The sequence below is a fragment of the Artibeus jamaicensis genome, unplaced genomic scaffold, assembly GCF_021234435.1.
Source record: "Artibeus jamaicensis isolate MK-2021 breed Jamaican fruit bat unplaced genomic scaffold, CSHL_Jam_final contig_497, whole genome shotgun sequence".
In the NCBI taxonomy this organism is placed as follows: Eukaryota; Metazoa; Chordata; class Mammalia; order Chiroptera; family Phyllostomidae; genus Artibeus; species Artibeus jamaicensis.
In genome coordinates this window covers 11,062,744-11,086,056 of record NW_026521863.1, presented here as the reverse complement: position 1 = coordinate 11,086,056, position 23,313 = coordinate 11,062,744, and the positions used below count along the sequence as shown (strand labels likewise).

The 23,313-nt window shown below is 43.6% G+C and overlaps 1 protein-coding gene across 1 annotated transcript in view; it reads left to right on the top strand.

Annotated features, from left to right (window-relative positions):
* Positions 1–5,942: 5,942 nt before the first annotated feature.
* Positions 5,943–23,313, top strand: part of AKAP12 (A-kinase anchoring protein 12) — an 83,540-nt gene continuing 66,169 nt past the window's right edge. Inside the window, exon 1 of the mRNA XM_037156819.2 lies at positions 5,943–6,261. Coding sequence (XP_037012714.2) covers positions 6,100–6,261 — 162 coding nt within the window. The 5' untranslated portion in view covers positions 5,943–6,099. The remainder of the gene's footprint in view (positions 6,262–23,313) is intronic.

Below are 23,313 nucleotides of genomic sequence, written 5' to 3'. Positions count from 1 at the left end.
CACCTGCAAACAGGGACCTGGCCTGCAATCCAGATGTGTGCCCCAAATGGGAACTGAACCAGTGACCTTCTGGCTTGAGGACATTGCCCAACCCTCTGAGCCACTGGCCAGTGAAGAATACAGACTTACTCAATACAGAATGGAACTGTCTGCCTCTCTAATTCAGACTCAAATACCAGCGGACTTTTTATTCCCTGGATTTCAATGAAACGAGATATGTACACGTATGTATACATGTGCATATATGATGCAACTATGCCTAAATCTTTTCATTGCAGGGGGAAAAACCCAAGACATATTCACTATTGAATATTTAGGAAAGTCGCTTTTATAAAAATGAAAATCACCTATAACTATTGTTACATCTAACAGAAGAAATGTATCAAAATATAAAAACGCTGAATGAAAGAAGCCAGGTGAAAGCATATAGTAGATGATTCCACTTCTAGGAATTTCTGTAAAATTCTAGGAAATGCACACTATTCTAGCAACAGACAGCAGGCGAGGGGTGGTTTGGGGAGGCAGGGCGGGATGAGGAGGTACCGGACAGAGAGAGGGCGAAGGCACACAAAAAGATTTGGGGGCAAACCATGTCAAGGATGTACATGTTTGTCAAAACGCATCAAGTAGTACATTTCAAATGGATGTTGTTCTTCCTATGCCAATTATACTTCAGCAAAGCTGTCAAATGGTACATTCTAAGGGGCTGTTGGCAACCTCCAATCGTGGAATTTGTTTCGTAAAGTTTTGCTTGCAATGGTGGGTGTTGCAGTCACTTACTGGATATTACTTTCACCAACCCATCATTTCTAACTCAGGAAAATACCCCATAATTTCATACTCTGAAATAATCAGCGTTTCAAATTCTCCCATAGAAAGTTGAATTCAAATATTTCCCTTGTGATATCTTCCACAGAATTCTTGAGCACAACAGCATTCAAAAAACGTATCTGGGTGATTATTTCACTTTTCAGAGTTTTCTCTGATTTAGTTGCAGGAGCAGCTGCAGATCTGGGGATCTTTTTCATGTAACTAATTATGTTCCCAATGAAGTTGTGACGAAGTTACACGTTGGGAGGAGGGATGGAAGGCGAAGTGGATCTAGCTTCACTATTGATTTTCTGTCTTTTATTGTGATGTATCTCAGCTAGCCCTTGTGTAGATACCACATTCGTGGGAGTAGCAAGAAGCCGTTACAAAAATAAGAGCAGCTAGCTGATGAAGTGGAGATCATTCCTTGGGAATACAGAATCGCTCCAGGACATCAGCTGAGATTTGGGTGGTTGCTCTATAAAATGGGAGAAAAGAGTCAACCTGCCTTTTGTACAATTTTAGTCAGTCTTCTTCAGGTAAAACATTGATTGGTCTTTTTATTGGGTTCTTAATCACATGCAAAAAAACAATTGAAGTATATTTTGACATCATAGACAACATTGGAGCAAATCTGAGATTAAAAATTCACAAAAGCCTTCAAGTTAATAAAGGGATATTAAAACTTGTCCATAGTTTACAATGTATGTCTCTATAACGTCTTTTTTTTTTTTCTGTAAGCAATGTTGACTTTTGAAAACAAACTTTCCAGCTTTGAAAAGTCCCATGCATTTTGGCTGACTCTTAATTCAGTAAGAGTTTGTTCAATTAATATGTTAAAATGCACTTTTAAAAAGTGTTGGATACTTATGGGACTCTTTTAGAATTTGTGAAAGGATTTTTAAAATCTCAGGATTACTCTAACTTGACCTGCTCTGGAGTGCAGAAACCTTCTGGGTACCTTCAGGTCCCCTCCAAAAATGTGTCCTGGGAAACTGGGCCAATCATTTGCCCTATCTCGGTTCCAATCCTGAGTGGGTGTAGAGCAGCCCAGCTCTAGAAAAATGAAGAGCCAAAAGCCAGACTGGCTGATTGGTGGACACATTTCAATTGCATTCATTCGTTTGCTTACAGTTAGACAGTCTTGAATAAAGTGACAGCAGTTGTGGCAAATTAGTTCTCTGTAAGTAATTGCTTTTGTAAAGGCTTCCACAGTAGCTGAAAAAATATAAATGAAAAAAAATATGTATACACATAAATGAAAGGATTAATTCCTTTATCATAAGTTTAGACTTGAGTCAGCAGCCAAATTTAAATCTTTTTAAAATATATATTTTATTTATTTTTAGAGGGGAAAGGGAAGGAGAAAGAGTGGGAGAGAAACATCAATGTGTGGTTGCCTCTCATGTGTCCCCCACTGGGGACCTGGCCTGCAACCCAGGCATGTGCCTTGCCTGGGAATTGAACCAGCAACCCTTTGCTTCACAGGCCCGCGCTCAATCCATTGAGCCATACCAGCAAGGGCCAAATTTAAATCTTAATAAATGAAATTGCTACACAAATGGCAGGCCTTACACACTTAACCCCAAAGCAATAAATTCCTTAAAGGTTATAAGAACATCACTTGCCTATACTTGTATATATGCTGTATATCTACAGCTGGCTGGCCTTTGAACTTCGTTTGTATTGTGACTTTTTCTATAGTTTCTACATGAATGATGGATTATTAGTTACACATGAACTGAATAAATTTGCTAATTCTTCTAGTTTACTCTTTATAATTAGTAAATGCAAGAAAGGAGAGTAGGAGTTGGATTCTTCGATGAGAGATACCTTGAGGTAGGCAAATGGTTTGAAAAAAGGAGGCTTTTTACTCAGAGAAAGGCAAATACCATGTGATTTCACTTACATGCAAAATCTAATGAACAAAAACACCAACGGAACAAAAATAGGAACAGATTCACAGATACAGAGAACAGATTGACAGCTGTCAGAGGGGAGGAGATGGGTGTAAAAGGTGAAGGGATTAAGCAACAAAACAAAACAAAACCAAACCCTCACAGACACAGACAACAGAAGGGTAATTACCAAAGGGAAAGGGGGCAGGGGAGGTAGAAGAGCGGGCATAAATGGTGATGGAAGGAGACTTAACTTGGGGTGGTGAACACATAATACAACATACAAAGGAAGTATTGTAGAATTGTATCCTTGAAACCTATATAATTTTATTAACCCATGTCACCCCAGTAGATTCAATTACAATAAATAAACGAATACATTGCAGGTCTAAGTGAGCTGCCTGAAGGCTCTGTAGTTAGAGAAAGAATCTGTTAAGTGTGGGTTTGAAATTCTGTTTCCAGCATTGTAATTACTAGTGGTCTGTCTAGGGGCTGTATTAACTCGGTTGCAAAAACACTCACATTTATGAATTCATTTGAAACAGCATATGTTTTGGCGTATGCACAAGTCTAGTTATGACTCTAAACTTTATTGGCGAATCTCATGTGACTTGTCTTTCTGGAGAAGTGAGCATACAACGTACAAGTTCAGCCTGCTATTCGGGCAACGTGTGTTTGTTTTTGAGAGATCTCAAACTGTTTTTTATGAGAACATTAACTCTCACTGGGAAACAACTCTACCACCAACTGCCCCATGGGAGAAGATGTGTGGGAACACCTGCGTCCTGCTGTTGGGAGGAGAACGGGCTGCTGGGGAGCAAGGCCGGTAACTGACGGCCACGCACTGAGAACTGGAAAATAGAGAACAGCTGCCTTCCTCTCCATCCCTGACAGTCATGCAAGCACTTCTGAAGGAGTCTTCAAAACCCTCAAGGAGAAAACCTTGGTCATTGAAGTTACAGCTTTGAGTGGGAAGATAGTGATTGTGCTTGGCACATCAGAGGCGCTCAGTAAGTGTGTTGAAAGAATGACTAAATGAATAAACTTTGTAACGTTCTGCAGAGCTGGTAGCATATCCAGAAAGGCTGGGCCATGTTATTGCCGGGGTAGTAAGTAACAACCACTTTTCTTAACAAAAATAGGAAAACCTCCCATCTACACCTAAGATGGAAAAGATTCTCTGGTCAGTCTCGGAACCAACGGCAGTCATGTGGGTGCTTATGTGAATCTACAAAGGAGCCCATTATTCTTAACACCTTCTTGTCATGGAGCTGTTACAGAGAGAAAAGAGAATAGTAGAATATGGATATTTTAAAAAATAAGCTTTTGCTTTAAAAAATAAGAACACAAGCATTTTCACAGCCTGAAAAATTAACATGAAGCAAGTAGTTGCTACTGTAAGATACTGGTGAGGTCTTCCTCAGCATGTGGGGTGTGTACTGTTGGCTTGAAATCTTTGACCTTGCAATCTACAAAGGCTAGGAGATGTGAAAAGCTTTGTAAAGAATTTCCCAAGAACTGAATAAATGTAATCTCACATTTTGGTAGTATTTGTACCACTTACTGATACATTTTCAGATGTGTTGAGTTAATCATTCTCAGATAGGCTTTAACAGTGTCGTCGGCTCTTACCATCAGAGCTGATGTCTAAGCACGATACTTCACTAGCAATCCTGAGAAGAGAGAACGCATTCGAAGCTTCCCTGCAGGAGAGTGAAGAGTTGAGCTGTGTAGTGTCAGATGACCGGACTCCTCACAACTCCATCTGCCAGCTGTGAAACCGTGGGCACCTGGGTTCATTTCTTGGAGCACGCTTTCTCCCAGTACATTGATTGAATGAGAATAATAGGACCAGTGTCATAGGGCCGTTATGGCAAAGACTAAACGTGATTACATATGCAAAGTGCTTTGAATAGTGCCTGGTACAGAATAAGTAATGTTTCCTAAAGAGTCAAAATTTAAGTTGAATGACGTGAAATGCTTAAAAATGCTCAAAGCCAACCAGCTGGCAAATATACTGCTTCTTAAGGGGTAAAATTCCAGAGAAAGGAGTCCTTATGTACTCCTTCAAATAAAAATGATAAACTCGGGAAAAGTTTATTTTGAGTAACTAACACACAATTAATTAGGCATAAAATATTCCAGTGCTGAATTACTACTTACATTAACTCCCTACTAAATTGTATTACATGTGGGTATGGATATTTATCTGGCGTCTAATGCCAATATTCCAATTATTTATGAAAATTAAGGCATGTAATTGGCCACTTAAAACTGGGGTGACTTTTCTTGCAGTCCCACCACCTTCATGCTTACGTGTCAAATAATACAGCTAAAAATTTAATGTCTTTCAAATATTTATCGACTGCTTGTTACATAACAAACACTATATTCAAGAGCATGAGGGAAAAAAGTAAGCAACTTAGGCTGATACTATTCAGAGCCCTTATTTGTGGAGAAATACTGATGCAAAAGAACAGATCTATCCCATCAAGGTCCAGCATGGCGCAGGCAGAAGTGGCCTGGACCTCCAGCACCAGGCCCTCGTTTCCAGTAGCCCGTCTCATTTCCCCAAATTCCCCAGGGCAGGAGGGCGGCCAGTGTTGCTGATGACATCGCCTGACATCACTGTTCCGGATGATAGGAGAGCTTGGGGCCCGCCTGGCCCACCTCATCCGTGGCCTGACTGCATTAACCCCTCAGTTCCCTGCTGCTGGCCACGTGAGGTGTCCTAATATGGTCGGACTACAGAGGAGCCAAGGAGCGCTTGCCTTTCTCCAGCTAATGGGGAGGAGGCAAGACAAACGTTTCGAGTCACGCAATTTGAAGCAAAGCAAATGGGGCTTTGGGGTAGCTTCTGGGCGAGTTGAAAGTCAGTCGCAGCAGAAGCTTCTGCCTCAGGGTAGATCTATCATTTAATAAACCCCGGCTAATCCAGTCTCCCCAGAGGCTTTCTACCTCCCCTCCCCTCCCCTCCCCATCAACAATCCTGGGTCGTCCCCCAGCTTCGGTCCCCATTTCTGAACCGGAGGCGACCTGGGGGTTGCTCGCCAGGACCTCTGCGCGGGACTCTCCCTGCGCCTTAGGTCTCAGCAGCCTGGGGGGAGATGCTGCTGAAAGGCGTGTCTGGGCTGTGCTCATGTGATGAAGCGAGGGAAAAACAAGGGGGAGGAGGAGGAGGCAAAGAGGTGGCTTTTTTTTTTTTTCTTTTAAGGAGTTTGCCGCGAGCGCGTCTCCCGCATTCGCAGTCCGGGCGCGTTCGGAGGAGGAGCGAGAGAGGAAGGTGCTCTGGGGACCTCGCGGGCGCACGGCTTCTGGCTCAGCCCGGCGTCCCTGTGATTTAGAGAAGGTGTAACCCGGCGGCTGGGCGCGGGAGAACTGCAGAGAAGCCATGGGTGCTGGGAGCTCGACCGAGCAGCGGAGCCCGGAGCAGCCGGAGGCGGGGAGCCGGACGCCGGCGGAGCCGGAGCCCAGCGGCAGTAGCCCCGTGGCGGAGGCGGCGCCTGGGGCTCTGGAGGACCCCGCCATCGCGGCCGCGGACCCGGCCACCAAGGTACCGGAGCGCGGGGCCACCTGCCGGGAGGAGGCGGGGGTGGGGGAATTCCTCCGATTTCTGCCTGCAAGAACTTCCCGGCCCGTCCAGCCCATCTGTAAACTCCTGCGCACGAACCCCTGTTTTCGGGGTTTGTTCTTTCTCTTTCTCTCTCTTTTTTTTGCGCCGGGGCAAGACCTAAGCAGCGGCGAGCGTGGCGGGGTCTCGCATCATTGTCGCGGGTCTCCAGGGGAGGCGACTGCGCCATCCGCAGTCATCCTGGCCCTGCGCGCCGCTAACCAAGCCTTTCTCCACACTCTTCCGGTGGTAGCAACCCCACCCGAGACGCCTGGGCTGCCTAGGGAATCTGTGGAGAACTGATCTTGGGCTGAGTCTTGAGCCCCCGGCCCCACTTTCTCCCAGATGCGGAGAGTAAGCTGCTTGGCCAGGGCCAATGTAGTAGTAGCCTGGCGAACCCGTGACTTGTGGGATCCCCACCTCCTACAGTGGTTGTTACTTAGCTGTGCCTGGAGCGACCTGGGTTTGGTACCCAGTCCTCCTGCGGCAGTGGCTGGAGCAGACACCGCCTTCCTGATGCAGAGAAAGCCTAGGGTGTAGCTCGCTGGGAGCCAAAGAAAACCTGGGCAGATGCAGCATTTCCGAAAAGAATGGCAGGTTTCGCAAAGAGGGCAGCGTCTTCCTTTTCGCTCAGTGCATTGCCTATGGGCTCGTTTGGAAAAACAAATACTGGAGGAGTAGTTAGAAGTTCTCAGAGGATGCGGTCCAGCATAGACGAGCATTCCCTGTATTTTTGTCTCTGGAGGTAGTGCTGAGCCTGCTGGGAAATTTGCGGTTTATAGTCTCAGGTCTTCAAGGCTGAAATATATCTTCCTGGACACTACAGCAGCCAAGTTTGCACTTGTTCAAGTCATTGGGTTTTAGATCCATTTTCCAGCGTGTGCGTTCATTAGCAAAGCGTCACCCAATCTGTTTTAGGATATCCTATAGAAAGATGTGAACAATCTTACTTAATGTTTAAAAAAAAATCCATGTGTCGAATCTGAGTATGCAGGTTATACGAGGACCTTCAAGAATTATCTCAGAAGGTATAGATGTGTAATACATGTTGATGCGTAGGTAAGAATATAGGGGGAAAAATAAGCTGAAGTCCAAGTAAATTTCACAGAACCGTGAGCTCATTGTCTTAGCTTCTTTAGCTGCCCCAGTCTAGTTTGGGTTAAGACTGCTCTTAAAAACTAGATTACCTTCAGTCTTCAATTTAGAACTACTTGTAAAAACCCATGGTCCCCACAGCTGTAGATAACTGAGATACTAACCAATACTAACTGCCTAGTGTATCTAGATTTTCTAAGAGGTGCCCAAGCCTTGGGCCTAGGGAATGTACTGTTCTTTGGAGGTCTGAATCACACTTTAATACTTACTGTACATACTTTTTAATGCCAACTACTGTCAAATGGTTGTATCACCAATATTTAGAGTCCAGTAATGAAAGTAACTTTAATGTGTAATTGCTGAAAGCTTACAGTCAGGTTCATTTTTCCCTTGGCTTTTACCACACCCCAGTTTTTGTATTAACAGTTCACAGTGAAATATGCTACTCTCATCCCAACACACTCGGATTTGTTCATTTAAAAATATTCCTTCCATTTTCTTTTAAAAAATTTATTAATTTTTTTTTGAGAGAGAGAGAGGAAGGGGGAAGAGAAACATAAATTTGGTCCACGTATTTATGCATCGATTGGTTGATTCTTGTGTGTGCCCTGACCAGGGAACAAACCCACAACTGTGGCATATCAGGATGACGTTCAGTTCTAAACAACTGAATTACCCCACCAGGGCTCCATTTCCTAATTCTCTTCTCTTTATAGCCTTCTTCCATAATCTTCTCCCTCTTTCCTGGCCACCACCATTTTGAAACAGCCATACGATGTCCTTTAAAAAAATGACTTAAATGACATCCAGAATACCACTGAACTTTTTGGCGTTCTGCCCAGTTATCAATTTGGAAGCAATCAATACGCTTGCATGTATCCTTGGAAGATGTGTAGTTTCTCATTTCAATTAGCCAAGTTTCTCAAGCTTTGAGGACCTACGAATTTTCAAAAGAACTCTCTAATTAAGAATGACTCAGCACACCGGTCTGGCCTCCCCTCCTCAGCCTGTTCAGCTGCGGTTCCTGACCTCTGAGTAATTCCATCTGCCATTCTAGGCTCTCACAACACCATGGGCTCTTCTTCCCCGCAGATTCCACATTTGTGGGTTTGGTGACTTGACTAGAAAGAGTTTTTCTAGCTAGTCGTAATGTTTCACAAGGGCAGGAGCCATACCTGTTTTGTTTGTAACAGGTGCTTCCCGCTGCCTGGCACGTAGCAGGCTCCCAGGAAGGGCTGGCTCCCTGGTTTTGACTGGAGACTGCCAAGTGGGGGAATACCCTGGCCCATCTAATTTTCTACAGTTTAACCTTTGACCTCATCATAATCCATCTTGCGTATCAGACAGTGATTATGTCGAGTCAGTCTGTTCGGTTATTAATCTGGTGAATATTTTGGCAAAAATTCAGATTTGGGGACGTTGTTTTCTATTTCACTAGAAAAAGTGGCATGCTAGGCGATTTCGAATTGCCTTTCATCTCAAGCAGACACATATATTGGCCACAAATACGCAAGTGGCTCAAATGAGACCACTTCAATGCATTGAATTAGTTATGAATCGCGTCTTGAGCTTTCTTGTTTGGGTGTATGGACATTTGAGGAGGTTTAAACTAATACATCATTCCCTTCCCACTAGTAGAATGCTGATCACTAGTTAAAGGCTGCTAGCAGACTTTTTTCCCCATCTAAATGACACTCATATCATATGCATCCCGCCTATTTAGCAATCCGGCTTACTTTGCTTTTTCTCCGTGAATTTCAGTTACCAGTTAGTTACTGGGTAGGTGCTCATGCATTAAAAGATGTTACACTGAGTTATTACTCCTATCAGATCAAACTCAATTACTCAAGCCTAACATTTAGATGACGAAGTCTTGTTTTTGATCTGTGGTATTTTTCAGTAAATAGGGAGGTACCTTGTCTTCCAGTCAATCTTTTACAGCCTTAATTTGTAAATTCTGGGTGAAACTGGCTTGATCAGTTATTTTCCAGGTTTTATGTTGAGACTTGGCTATTTTGGCCACTGCAGGGAGAGGAGTATTAGATGGCCAAACACAAGTGGTAAATAAAACCTCAGTAACCCCCAGTCATCTGCTTTAAAATTTGCCTTCCAAAGAGAGTTTTAAATCAGCTGGCAATATAGGGTAGCGTATATTGGAGAGAACTGACAAATTTACTTCCATGACTGTGGCAAATCTTGATTCTGGAGATAAGTTCCAGGTTGAGTCCGGAGAGTCAATCCTCTAAATGAGCCTTTCTGCACTTTCTGCTCAATCAGCGACTTCGGAGCTAGAAGTGGAGCAGTGGTCAGTGGCAAGAGTTTGAGGCCAGTGTCCCTGGCAGGTGGGATGCTGGGACTCCTGTCAGTCCTTCAAGCTGTGGTTCCATTTGATTATACAAGAAGAGCTGAGTCACCAAAACATAAACATGTACTCAAGTAGAAGAATCCATCATCTGCTGAGTAGACTGATGTCTTTGCCTTTCATGCATGAAAACGGACAGTTGAGTTGACTAACTCAATAATTCCTCCTCCAGCCGAAGGTGTATGTGCTTCCTTCTCTCGTTTGCCCTCTGTTTATAGGATGGGAATGGAGACTGGGGTCACTTTAATGTGATTATGTCACTAGTTCTACACTAAAAGGGCCAGAATTTAAGATGATTAGGTGAGAATTACATGTTTGTTAATACAGTAGTATGTTTTTGTGTTGGCTACCTGTATTCTTAGGGATTTCCCCCAGTTATAAGCGGTGCCGCTATCTGATCGGAACACAGCCCCAGAATTGGAGATACAGATGTGAGCATGGTCATTTAGGGCAGCCACAGCCTGCGGGGGCCACGGGCCTTCTTTTGAGTCTGTTACAGCCTTTTGGGCCGGTAGTGGTATGAAGTCAGTAGAGATTTCCACTTGAAATACACCCCCTACGATGCACAGACCTCGGGTGTGCATTCTTTTGAATTAAGTTTGTCGACTGAGCTCTATGCCTGGGCAGCTTTAAACTGTTGCAAGAAGGATCCTTCTAGTTTGGTATCTTATGGGATAATTCATAAAATGGAAATAAAATGTCTAATTTTAAAGGGTGCGATGGAATTGTCTTCCCTTTTTCGTCAGCAGCTTTTGCACATACGCGGTGCCGTAGAACACCAGAGAGGAAAATCAGACTCAGTGGAGCTTATCCTGGCCTGCGGGTGCTGCCGTTGTTCACGAAGAGAGGAATTAGGATTTACAGCACTCCACATTTGGAGAAAAAGTTAGCGCTTTTAGCTCGTGAAAAAATCCTGAGTATCCCTGAACCCAGTTCTTAGTTCTCTTATAACCTCTCAATTTAGAATAAGTTAAATTCAAAAATAATACAATGAAAAAATATGGGGAAAAGCGCTATGTGTATTTTTAATAAATTCTTGAAAGATTTATAATCGATTGATGTATCTACTTAGTTTTGGGGCCATTTTTCTGCAAATAAGCACCAGGTCAAGGAATGTAAGTAAGGGTAGGAGTTGGTGCCTATGATCATCCCTTTATGTCCCGCCTGTTAGCACAGCTAGTGAACGGATCGGGGTGAAGATGTCAGCAACTAGTTGTTCCATTCACACGTGCCTTCGTGTTTGTTATCATGAATAGTGTCGTTTATTTAAAGCTGACTGTAGCTCTGATGTCATTTCTGAATCGTAAAGATTTTACAAGGCGATCAGAAGCATTTGTTTACTTTTATTGAGGTGATTTTTTATTTAAAGACTTTGCATAACAGGATTCATTTAATGCTTTTTTTTTTTAAAGAAATGTTAATGGTTGAGCAGCTCAGTTTGTCCTACAGTAAAAGTGCAGGTCCCCTGTTTTTTCTGACCCCTCAAGTACTTGCCGGTGTCAATAGTTTGAAATCAGTGTTAGTGGTTTTTGCTTATTCTTTCAAAAACTTCATGCATGGGCAAGGCTATAAATAAAAATAGTTCCATATTTAACAAGTAAGATCATGTTACATATATTTGGTTACTTTAGGTTTTGGATATCTTTTCATATCAGGATGTAAAGATCTACTCCTATTCTTATTGATGGCTACATACATAAATTTCTCCTTGAAGGGTTGAAGTACCATAATAATTTAACCAGCCATAATGATTTATAAGTAAATATACATCTATTTATATTTCCCTAGGCTTTTGCTATATGAAATTGACAACAGGAAATAATGTCCTAGTTCAGATATTAATGTAGGTATACAAATGTACCTTTAGGGTAGATTTCTGAAGTGGAATTGCTGGATCAAAGGATTTCTGTTTATTTACAGTTTTGAGAGCCCTTGCTAAATCCCTTTCCGCAGGAATTCCACCACTTTGCATCCCTCCTCTGTGTAGGTCAGCATTGCTTCCCGGTGCCTTCGCCTTGGTGGACAGTGGACGGTCACACATTGGCCAGTTTCCACTTCCGTTGGCACCTGAATGTCCTCGGTGCATGTTTAGTTACGAGGTTGAGTGCCTTGTCATGTGTGTCTGCCACCCAGTCATGAACTAGACTGGCATTAAAAGTGATGGTTTATTTTACAGTTGATTAATTTTTAAAGACCTTTTTCCCCCCAGAAATTACTCAAAATAGGGGAAAAGCAAGTGTAAGAACACAAAGGCAGCTGAGGGACTGCTCTTCTTTATTTCTTTTTTCCTCCAAATTAGTAAACTGTCTTCAAGTTTATTTGCTTAGACAATGACCTACTTCTTGGGCTATCAATTTAAAAATTTCCCCTCTGGGAACAATCTAAAATCTAGTTGCCAGGAATTTCTTCATACTTCTGATCCATGAAATGTTGGAAATGGGGGCGGGGGGCCGCAGAAATCCTTTCCCCCTGGGCTTTGTCCGTTCTGATTCTCTTAACAAATGATATCCTGGCTCGGTCAACTGGAATAAATCTGTCTTCCCAGAAAAACGTAGGTGTTCAATGCTCTGGAAACTTCAGGATCTTTCCCAGACACTTAGGCTTCTCTTAATACAAGTATTCATTCAAGTTCAAATGTTTTTGTCTTCCCTACAGCTTCTCCATGATGTTAAAAAAAAAAAAAAAAGAAATGAGGAGAAACCCTGTAATTTCATTCTGTCTAACCTTAACCAGTTATAATAAAATGTTAGTGTTATGTTTGGTTAGTAAACGAGACAAGCCACAGTTTAAGAAGGGGAGGTTACTTCATCTCATGGCTGCTCTTCTGTTTGTCATATGCAGATATTGGAAGTAGTGGGAATGTTGAGAGATCCTGTTTTCCCTGGTTCCCAAACCTGGTTGTGCAGTTCCATCACCTGGGAAGTTTTTGAAAGACACCCTTGGGCCCGTCCTAGGAGCACTGGATCAGAAAGCCCGGCAGTCAGAGGCCTGAGCTTCTGCAGCTTCAGTGCTCTGTGGTATTCTGATTTCCCTGGTATGACCACCGCTGCTGTAGGAAGGGACATGGAGGGCCAGGGCCAGGCCGTCCAGGCCGCGGTGACAGCAGCCCAGACCAGCTGAGGTCGGAGCTGGTGCGGGTGGGAGAGAGGGTTTCAGAGGATGTTGGAAGAGTTGTTAGGCATTTCCCTTCTCACATCTTCAGGAGAAAATAAAGAGAAATATTTCTCCTACATAGTTACAGTCCTTGAACCTCCTGTACTGAAAATGTGTGCTGTGAGTAGGGCCTTCCCTAAAAAGAAGGTGCCCTTCTGGGTGAGTAGGTGTCGGACCAAATGCTGTAGCACTTCCTGAGCGGGAAGCAGCTACGTGTCCTTGTTCACTGTTTTCCCTTCCACCTGATTGGCTCTTAAATCTTTTCCCTCCCTGACCAGGTTTCAACTTTCTTTGTGCTAGGGAAGTAGACAGCAGCTGAGGGCACCGTATGGCATTTGGATGCTCCAAAAATCTGTGGTGAGATCTTAAAACCTCACCTTTCCCCACACTTATCACTATTCAGTCGTGGTTCTGTAAACATTTATTTACTGGTTTCTAGGCTGTGGGAACTGTGCTAGGGACCGTGGAGACAAAGAGAGGATTCCAGAACTTAGTCCTAAAAAAGAAAAAGAATGTCCTTCTTTTCAGGTATTTAGCTGTTTAATCCACTAGAAATTTGATGATTTTTTTTTTTAGAGGGAGAGATCTAAATTCATGTTCCATACGGTCACCTATTCTTCCAGCATCATTGATTTAATAGTCTCTCTTGTTTAAACTCCATATATGCGTTAATCTGTTCATTGATTTCATTTTACTTTAAAAATTTTTGTGCTGTGGTTTTGTACAGTAAGTTAAAAAGCCTTAAGGGAGTGGGCCCTGGCTGGCGGGGCTCGGTGGATTGTGGGCAGGCCTGTGAACCAAAGTGTCGCTGGTTTGATTCCCAGTCAGAGCACATGCCTGGGTTATGGCCCAGGTCCCCAGTTTGGAGTGTGTGACCGGCAACCACACACTGATGTTTCTCTCTCCCTCCCTCTCTTTCTCCCTCCTTTCCCCTCTCTCTAAAACTAAATAAATAAACAAGTCTTTTAAAAAAGCATTAAGGGAGTGGCTGAAAATCTAGTCAATCATGATAGCAAGTCCACAGTTTGAAATACTTTTATATTCTACATATGAAGTGTTACCCTGGTTCCTCATGGTAAGTGTATATAGACAAGATGTAAAAAAAGTGGGAAGCAGGTGTTATAAACTTGTTTTCTTGACACATAACATTATGCCATAAAAATAGTTGATTAAATTCAGCATCTCCTAACCACTTACCACATAAAAGGCACTGGTCTAGATACTTTGGGAGATAAAGAAGTAAGACCACTTAGCACCGCTCTTCCGAACCTCATCATCCAGGTGAGTTGATAGGGTCCCACTAGAGGAAACAGTCAATAATAACAAAGACTGAAGTGAGTTGGAGGAACAACGGAACAATTGCCATTAGTTGGTACGTGTCTGTCTACTCAGTGAATTGTCCAGATAGCTGCTGTAGAAAGAAGAGCGTTTCAGAAAGTGTTGCAGGCAGATAAAAGGCCATTAGTTGGGAGGCCAGAAAGCATGTGACATATTAGGGCTGAATGACTGTACGGGAATCGCAGAAAGAGCATGATAAATAGAGTTGCAGCCGGTCATCGTTAAGAGCTGCCCGGGCAACAGAGAGCCAGTGAGGGTTCGTGGTGGAAAACCATGCACAGATGCAGAAGTGCCACCTGAGTGGCTGATACACGGCTGGGAGACTACCTCCCACGTGCCCGAAGGACGTCTGTGGGAGAGCGGGGCGCGTGGGACTGGAACCTTGTGTCGGCACACATTCCCACAGTACGGTAGCTGTGTGTATCAGACATTAATGAGCATGGGGCAGGGAACACAGACCTGACTTGGGGCCAGTCAGAAATAACAGAGATTGCCAAAGTCGGGAAGCGGAGTACCTCAGTTTCCCCCACTAATCAGACGAGAGCATCCCCCTCTCGAGGTTGGCTTCAGTTATCTACTGCTGTGTATCTAACTGTGCCAGAAATGATTTCTCGTTAGAAGGGAGGGCATCACTCAGTAGTAACATATTTCAAAAGGAAGGGGTTTGTGGCAGACCCTGCAGGTAAGGCCAGAGGGCATCCATGAGATCAGTCCCATTTCTCTAACAGTGGCGTGCGTCAGAGCAGAGACCACGGGCATTGGGGACCATCCAGGCTGGTGGAGTGGTGGGCGTCAGATCACAGCGGAGGGTCAAGTGTCACAGAATAAGAGATGACAGTACTGAAGGAGCTGTTGGTGGTGTCTGTGGAGAAGGTGCAACCAAAAGTGAATATTAAGTAAAGATGATAAAACAGGTGACGCTGGATTGAACAGCTGTTAGATCCCTGCGTCCTCAGGCCATGGTGACCATTGACCCCAGCACGGCTGCGTCCCCTGGAAATGAAGGAGCCTGATGGTTGACTCGCGTTTCTTCCATTTGTAGGCAAAGAAACTAGGTAGCTTGGGAAATGTTTATCTTTATTTATCTTTCTTCTTTGTAATTCTTTCCATCTCCAGCGTTTGCCCTTTGGTCTGTCGTTCAGGGGGCGAATTACAGTTTGTTATTTTTCATTTTGTCAGAGCACATGATTTCTTATTGAATCGAGCCGTTGCTGGCTCTGGGTTTTGTCTGCTGCGTGGTCTCGTTTCTGTCATCCCTCCCTGACATTGGCCATCCTGATTGGAGACACGCTGCGTTTCATCCTTGGTAATTTTCCTTTCTCTCTCAATATGAATACGTGTTGTTGTCAAGCATTAAATAAGATTTAGACAGATTTGATGGTTTATTAATCTTTTTGATTCTGGATGATAATTGTTCACCAAATTAACACATTCTTATAGAATGCCTCTTAAGAAACTTTTGTTCGAAAGTGCCCTTTACTTGGGTGTATGTGTAAAACGGTCTTGTGCACACGAGTAGCATGCTGAATACTATGCAAAGCCCAGTCATAGGTGTGGTCTGTCCATGTGAAATTTATAATTGGTGTACAGTGCTGTATACATTGGGGCGGAGGGATAGGATTATGATCTACAGGGAATTTCTAATGTCAGCCAGTCTGTCTGTGATGAATTTTTCTTAATTATTTCAGAAATGACACATTTAACCAATGTTTAGACACGAGTTCCTGACTCCTATAGTGTTAATGTAAATATTTAGATGGAAAATTCTGTTTTTGTTCTGCTCTGTTTTATATGAATTGAGTTACTGAAAAGCAGTAAAAAGTGTCCCCACTAAGGTTTGCTAAAACCAGTCTCTATTATTAAGATCTCTTCTCCAATCCCGATGAAACCTAGTGTTTAAAATTTAAGCAAAAAAAAAAAAAAAAAGTTGACAATTAGTAATGGGGACCAAAACCCAGCTCATTGGTTTTAATATCTATTTATTTTCCATGTAAAGCCTTTAAGAGTTTAAATTCAATTTGATAGCAGTTTTAGATCTGTTTTTGTTCTAAGATACAGAAAATTTATTTTACTTGGATGAAAATGAAGATTGCTTATTCTTTTAATACTTATTAAAGACACATTGGTGTTCTGGGTTTTTCTGTTGTTGTTTTTTGTTTTTTGGTCCTATAACGGCAGATTCCGTAGTGACCAGAGAGGACCCGCGATGTTGCCTAGAACTGAAGCAGTGATGAGGTTTCCAGTCACTTCTGGAGCTGTGCCTGTGAAAGCGGCCTCTGTGACAGGGAGGAATGCGGAGAATGCCCAAGTATTCAGGGAAGTAGGTCATGGTTGAAAGTACTACGTTTGTCAGAGCAAGTTTCCCAAGCCGCGGCTGTGGTCCTGATCCCTGCTTCTTACCCAGGGTGCTTTGGTCTTAGGCAAATTAGGTGACTAAAGGGTCTTGCAGCCTCTGGGAGGGCCAGACAGATGAAAGGAACATATTCCCCGGTCCCCCACGCTGCTCTCCTAATGGGCCTGCACTCTCCCCGCAGCAAAAACAGAACACGAGGGCAGTGGGCTGGGGACTAGAAAATCACAGATGTGACCGCTAGGCTTTTTCTGAATTGCATGATTTTGGAATAAAAGTACAAAGAGTAAATAAGCAGAAGATGTATAAATGTATTTAGGAAGAAACAGGAAAATTCAGAGAGTTCATTTTAAGTGCACTGAGGGTCTCCTTTTGTTCTGACAGGTGTTAGGCACCGAATGACCTCTAACTACCTTTGACCTTAGTGCTCACAGTCTATTGTGGATTTAACAAACTTATGGAAATCACATTTTGGTGTGAGTTTCAGCCAAGAGCTGAACAAGAGGGACGAACATGACAGATCCCAAAGGCAAGACAGAGAGCTGTTATCCTAGGAGAGGCAGTGTTGAGGATGCTATAAACTGAAGGGGTGTGTCCCTCCATCCCCCAAATGCACATGTGGAAACTGACCCTCGATGTGCTTGTATTTGGAGACCTGTGCTGGTATTTGGGTCTTCGGAAGGTGATTAGGTCATCAGGGTGGGCCCTGTTCTGGGATTAGTGTCCTTATAAGGAAGGACACAGAAGAGCTTCTCTTGTAATCAGAGAATGGCTTCAGCAAAGGAGGAAGAGCCCTCTCACCAGGACCCAGTCAGTCCCGCAATCTTGGACTTTCAGCCTCCCTAACTGCGAGGAGTAAATGCTGTCGAAGTCACCCCGTGCGTGGCAGTTCTTCACAGCTGCCTGAGCTGAGACAGGAGGAGTGGAATTTATGGTGAATTTTTGAAGAATGAGATACTTGAGAGGAAGCAAGAAAATAATATCTCAAATAATAAGAAAGGGCGCCTCATGATCTCCCTAACTGGGAGAGATACTGAGTGAAAGGTAGTCTAGGAAAAATGTTAACTGCAGGGCTTTGCAGAACCTTTCAAATGTTCGTATTAATTATGCCTCTCCAAAAGGGGGTAGCCAGTGTGCATTTCACCCAAATGCAATTAGGAAATGCCAGGCCGGGGGGGGGGGGGGCGGGGAGCACAGAGAAGAGTGAATAAGAAGCTCGGAGAGAGAGGTTGCTCATTTATGGCTCTGTGCTGTGGACAGTTCTGGATTCTAGGGTGTGACTTCTGCATTTCTGGTGATTGGCAGTGGGAGACCAATGGTTAATTGGAATCCACATGGACACCTGACCGGGTGTAGGTGGGGACTTCAAACTTAACTTTTTATTTCCAACCTGAGACTGAGAATAATTCTGAGATATTAAGGAAGTTTGTTTTTGTGGGAGGGGGGACAAGGGGATTGGATTTTCATTTCATTCATATAAAAATGATTGTATTTTTTTTAATATACCTCATTTTTAAATTAACCACTTGTAGAAAGATTCTTACTCTTTGGCTAAAATGGAAAAAGAAGGAATATGTCCCAGCTTCTAAATGTACATTATTTGAGAAATGCCTCACATCACCCTGAAGTGAAATATTTCATTTACATCTGAACTGGATGATACATTTGGGGAGGGTGAGAGAAAGAAGTAGAAAGTGCAGCCAACAGTAAGGATCGTTAAAATTTGGGGGATAGAGTGGACTTTGGGTCAATTTCATTGTATTTGCGGGCTGCAGTCAGTCTAATAACTGTTTATAGACTCAATTTCTATGGCACTTAATTAAGTGTTCCTAGGGCTAAACATCTTAGTGCAAGCCATGTTATGCCTTCGTACTTTCCCTTAACCATATTTTCTGGGGCCAAAGACAATTAGACTACTGTGGAGTTAAACGCTGTAAATTATTGTGTTCCTCAGACCCCTTCCAGCTCCTGCAGTGAATACTGGAGGTATTGTAACTGTGTGCTCTTGAAGGAAGATCGGGGAAGGTTGAAACAGAGCCTTCTTGAACGGAGTTGCAAATCCTTCCTCTGGCAAACAAGAGTGAAGGGAAATGTCACCCGTTTGTTGCTTTTTATGGTCATGCAGAAGGAAAAATCCCCAAAGCTTATGATTCCTTTGCTATGAGCTGACCAGCTGGCTTGTTTCGGCCTTGGATAAGAAGTTGAGAGAGACACTGATGTATTTTTTTCCTTGAGCCCGATCAAAGCAAGTAACTGTGTTCAGGGATTGTAGCTAAGCTAGGTTTTTAAGAAAGCTGCTCCTCTGTAAAACCTTAAAGGCATTGTAGGGCTTCCCTTTTAAGATTGAGTTACGCCCTATAGGCAGAAGTCACTTAACCTGGGCACGAGGTCCAGATTTGTCCTTTGTAATAAATATGAACTAAAATGGTTTATTTTTAAACTGGTGTACAGACACATAAAGCTCAATAGACCCACTTACTGACCCCTGTCTTCAATGTAGCTTCTTGTGCTCTTTCTCACCTAAAGCTTTACCAAAACTGGACACGAGTGAGGGATGAGAGGGATGTGCCAGTATTGTCTGCTTGGAGATCTGTAGAGAATGAACTAGTAAATGCCTAAGTGTGCAGAGTCAGGCTCATATGGAAATATACGAAATAGACTTCCTTCTCTCAGGGACTGTTAGTTGAGTCACCAAATCGTCTCCTGGATTTGAGAACCTATCAGGGACCAGGCCAGTTTGAGGGAACTAGTACGGGCGTTTTCCTGTCTTACCAGTTGCTCAACACTTCTGTGAGGTGAGTGGAGTCCTCATGTTAAAAATGAGGCCCACGGGCCCTGCTGGTGTGGCTCAGTGGATTGAACGCCAGCCTGCAAATCCAAAGGTCTTTGGTTTGATTCCCAGTCAGGCCACATGCCTGGGTTGTGGGCCAGGTCCCCACTTGGGGACATGTGAGAGGCAACCGACCGATGTATCTCTTGCATGTTCCTGTCCCTCTCTTTCTCAATCCCTTCCCCTCTCTCTGAAAGTAAATAAATATTTTTTTAAATGAGCCAAGAATGTGAAGATTTAACTCAGATGCCAATGCACTCTGCCTCTGTATGTATTTTAGGATGCATTACTTCATCTGCTGTCAAATAAATGACGAATAATCCATCTTTATCGACCAACTGGTTATTTCAGACACTGCCCTTACTCTTTCCATCCTGTCGTGGCCTGGAGACAGCTGATGCCAGGTGGCGGGCACTCTCTGGGTTGGAAGACAGGCCACAGACCTACATGAGAATGGATGCCACTCATTTCTCCCCTTCACTTGGGTGTCACAGGATGCAGGCCTGTACAGTGACCGTGTTCTTTCTTCCTTCCTGCTTTGCTCTGCCCTCCTGCCCTCCAGTTCGTCATCCACCATCCTGCACCTCGTTGAGTTCCATTCCATTTTAAACACATTCCCTCCCTTACGATCACCTCCCAGCTGCTTTGCCAGCTGAGGCCAAGGCGTCATGTGTAGGGGATTTTGTCCTATTCCAGGGTTTTGACACTCAGCCACATTCCCCAAGTCTCAGACCCTGTATACATCTGTGTATTGGCCAGGTTTACCTCAACAACAGCGTTTCTGTCCCCATTGCCCACCTGCTCCCCCATAAAAGGGAACTCTGGCTGGCATCCTCAGCGGCTTGCGGATGCTATGGTTGGTCCCCTGTTGCTCTTCCTTCCACTTTCCAACACCCAGGCCGTCCACAAGTTCTGTTACTTGAATTAATGGGGTTGCAGCGGGGGGGGGGGTTACTTTGTAAAGTATATGATTGTCTAATCACTAGGTTGAACACTTGAAACTAATACCAAATAATACTGAACGTGAACTGTAATTGAACAATCAAACAGAAGTTCTGCTGGTTCTAGTCTGCTTCCTCAGTTCTTTTCCTTATTCCCAAATTTTAATTATCCTCTGCGATATACCACAACATTAGTCCGCAGACTAGTTTTCCTGGTTGTAGCCACATGTGATGGCTCTGAAGATGCAGACAGGAGGCGGAAGCACCCTGGGACCCTGCGCTGTGAGAGGCCCCCTGCTTGCAGGGGTACAGATCCCTCCGACTCCCCCTTTTTGGGCTCCAGTCATGGCCTCCGCGTCCCCTACCCTTCATTCCCCAAGGTACAGCTTGGGGGTTGGGAGAGAAGACAAAACCAGTGGTGTGTTCGATGTTTTCTTTTGATCTTCTGTATATTGTCCTCCATTTGGTGAATGTGGTAATAAAGAGAAGAAGCTCTTTTCATGTTAAATACTTTTCCATGTGGTACAGTAATGTGGCCTCAGAGAAATATCTACATAACCGAAGTCAGTTTTCCACCACCGTGGGCATCCTAACGCAGATGCAGACTGTGGCATCTTGATCATATTTGTACAACATAATTGTAGTTTGGGCTATAAGTTTATTCCTTTATTGGGTGGGTTTTTGTTTTGCAAATTCTTTCTGAAGCAGAAATAGGGCCAAATATTTGATCTACAAGCATTTTTATTTTCAACAAGCAGGTGTTTGGTATGATGAACTCAAGTTTAGAACATTTTTGTCTTCCTTCTCTTCCCTCCTCCAAAAAGAAAAAAAATTCCCTGAAGCCTTTTCCAGCTTCTGAAGCAGCCTTTGGGCAGGGCGGGTCTTCCCCAGGTGGGTCTTCCCCAGGAGGCTGTCCCAGGGCTGGCTAACCGGTGAGCACCCTTGCCTAGCGCTGTGCAACTCCTCCCTGGGTCCTTTTTTAAAGCCAGAGACAGACATTTCACAACTTAAAGTCTAAGATTTTAGTGAGTTTTCTGGATTTGAGTTTCCTTATGCTTCAAAGTTTAAGCTCATTTTCTTTTTTAAAAAGGTTTTTAATTTAATTATTGATTAGAGAGAGAGAGAGAGACAGAGAAAAGAGAAACAGTGGCCTGTTCATTGGTGACTCGTGTGTGCCCTGACCGGGGCTAGAACCCACGGCCTTGGCATATAGGGGCAGTGCTCTGACCAACTGAGCTACCTGGCCAGGGCCTCAGCCCATTTTCTTTGCCTGTATGTAAAAGGTGGTTTATTAGCAGCCTTTCGATTCCTTCCTTTCGTGGGACTTTCCCAGACCGCTTTCCTTCTCTCATTTTTTTTTTTTGACTCCCGTGGTGATTCTCTGGAAATCTGGGTGACCTGATGGCAGCAGGATTCCCACTGACTTCCCTGACAAGCAGCTTGGGGCGTTCTCCAGCTCAGACCTCCTGCAGGTCTGTATCCGCGCACAAGTGGTCTTCGAAGCATCACTTAACAAACACTAAATTCCTTCCGCTGACATTTCTCCATCTTTATTCCCCAAGTTCTCCTGAGGTACCTTGTCCACTGTCTAGGCTTCCGTGACATCTGCGTGCTGTTGGATCCTGAAACTATCCGGCTCTCCTCCCGGGGACCCCTATTTCGTTCTCTTCTGCCCTTCCAAGTGAGGGTACCCACCTGAGATCCACACCTACTGCTCTTTTCCCTGTGTCCGGTTTGGGGCAGGCGGACAGGAGACGGTTCTAGGAGGAGGCTTAGTGGTATGGACACAGCAGGGATGGAATGGGAGCGAGGAAGGAAGGGACAGGAGACCTCAGCTTGGAGCGTGGCCCCGCAGCCCAGTGAGCCAGGGTGACAGCTGGAGCAGGGTGCAGCCCTCGGCGGAGGTGGGGAGGGACTACTGACACTGGAGGACAGGGGACGAAAGCCTGTCAGCTCTCAGGTGTTGTATATTTAAAGCACTTTGTTAGTTTTGCACACTAACGGTATAAAAGATGTGTATTTACTATAAAATTCTAGGTGGTTCTTTTGCCTGTAAATTCTGCATGAAGACAGTATGATATACTAATGCATGTGAAAATATATTTTTATATACTATAAACATGTACGTCATATTTCTGGTTAAAGAAGGTAATTTAGCCTCCAAAATCTTGTTTATGTCGATGATATAGATTGAACTTAAATCTGTAGGAAAATAGAATTTTTCTAAAAGCTTGTTTTAGGGACAAAGTTGAATTTATACACATGAATCAAAGTGATCTTTTCCTTTTTGCAACAGTTTTATTGATAGATAATGCGTGTAACATGCAGTTTGCCTGGTTAAAATGTGTAACTCCGTGGTTTTTTAGTAATCAAACATTCTTAACGGAAAAACAGGAGGTAGGTGATATTTTTTAATTGCTCTGAGTTATATTCTTTTGGCTACTTAAAGTTTTTCTTCATAAGAATTCAGTTGGCCCCTTCTAAAATTTTTGGAAAATCAATCTAAAAAGGGAACTCCTATTGCTGTTTGAACTTTAAATAGTCACAGAGGGATTTAACGACCAGTTAAACCAGTTCGCTAAACTAACCTTAAGCCAGTGGACTTCAAATATAGCAGAAGAAGAACTTGAAGACAACATAGCAGAAGAAACTGAACTTGAATATTAGCCTTCTAGGAGAAAAGACCACTTAGTTTAAAATTCAAAAATAATAATGCCTGTTAAGAATCTAACAGTATATGCATAGGTATATAAAACCATTCTTTCTCCTTACCTCTCCATCCCTCATCAGTCTCTCATCAAAAGGAAACATATCATCATCATCATCATCATCATCACTATCCCTATCGTCATCATCACCATCGTCCCTTCTGGCCTAGAAAGGGTAACGTGTGAGGAAAAAAATTGGAGACCCCTAGGAATGAGCT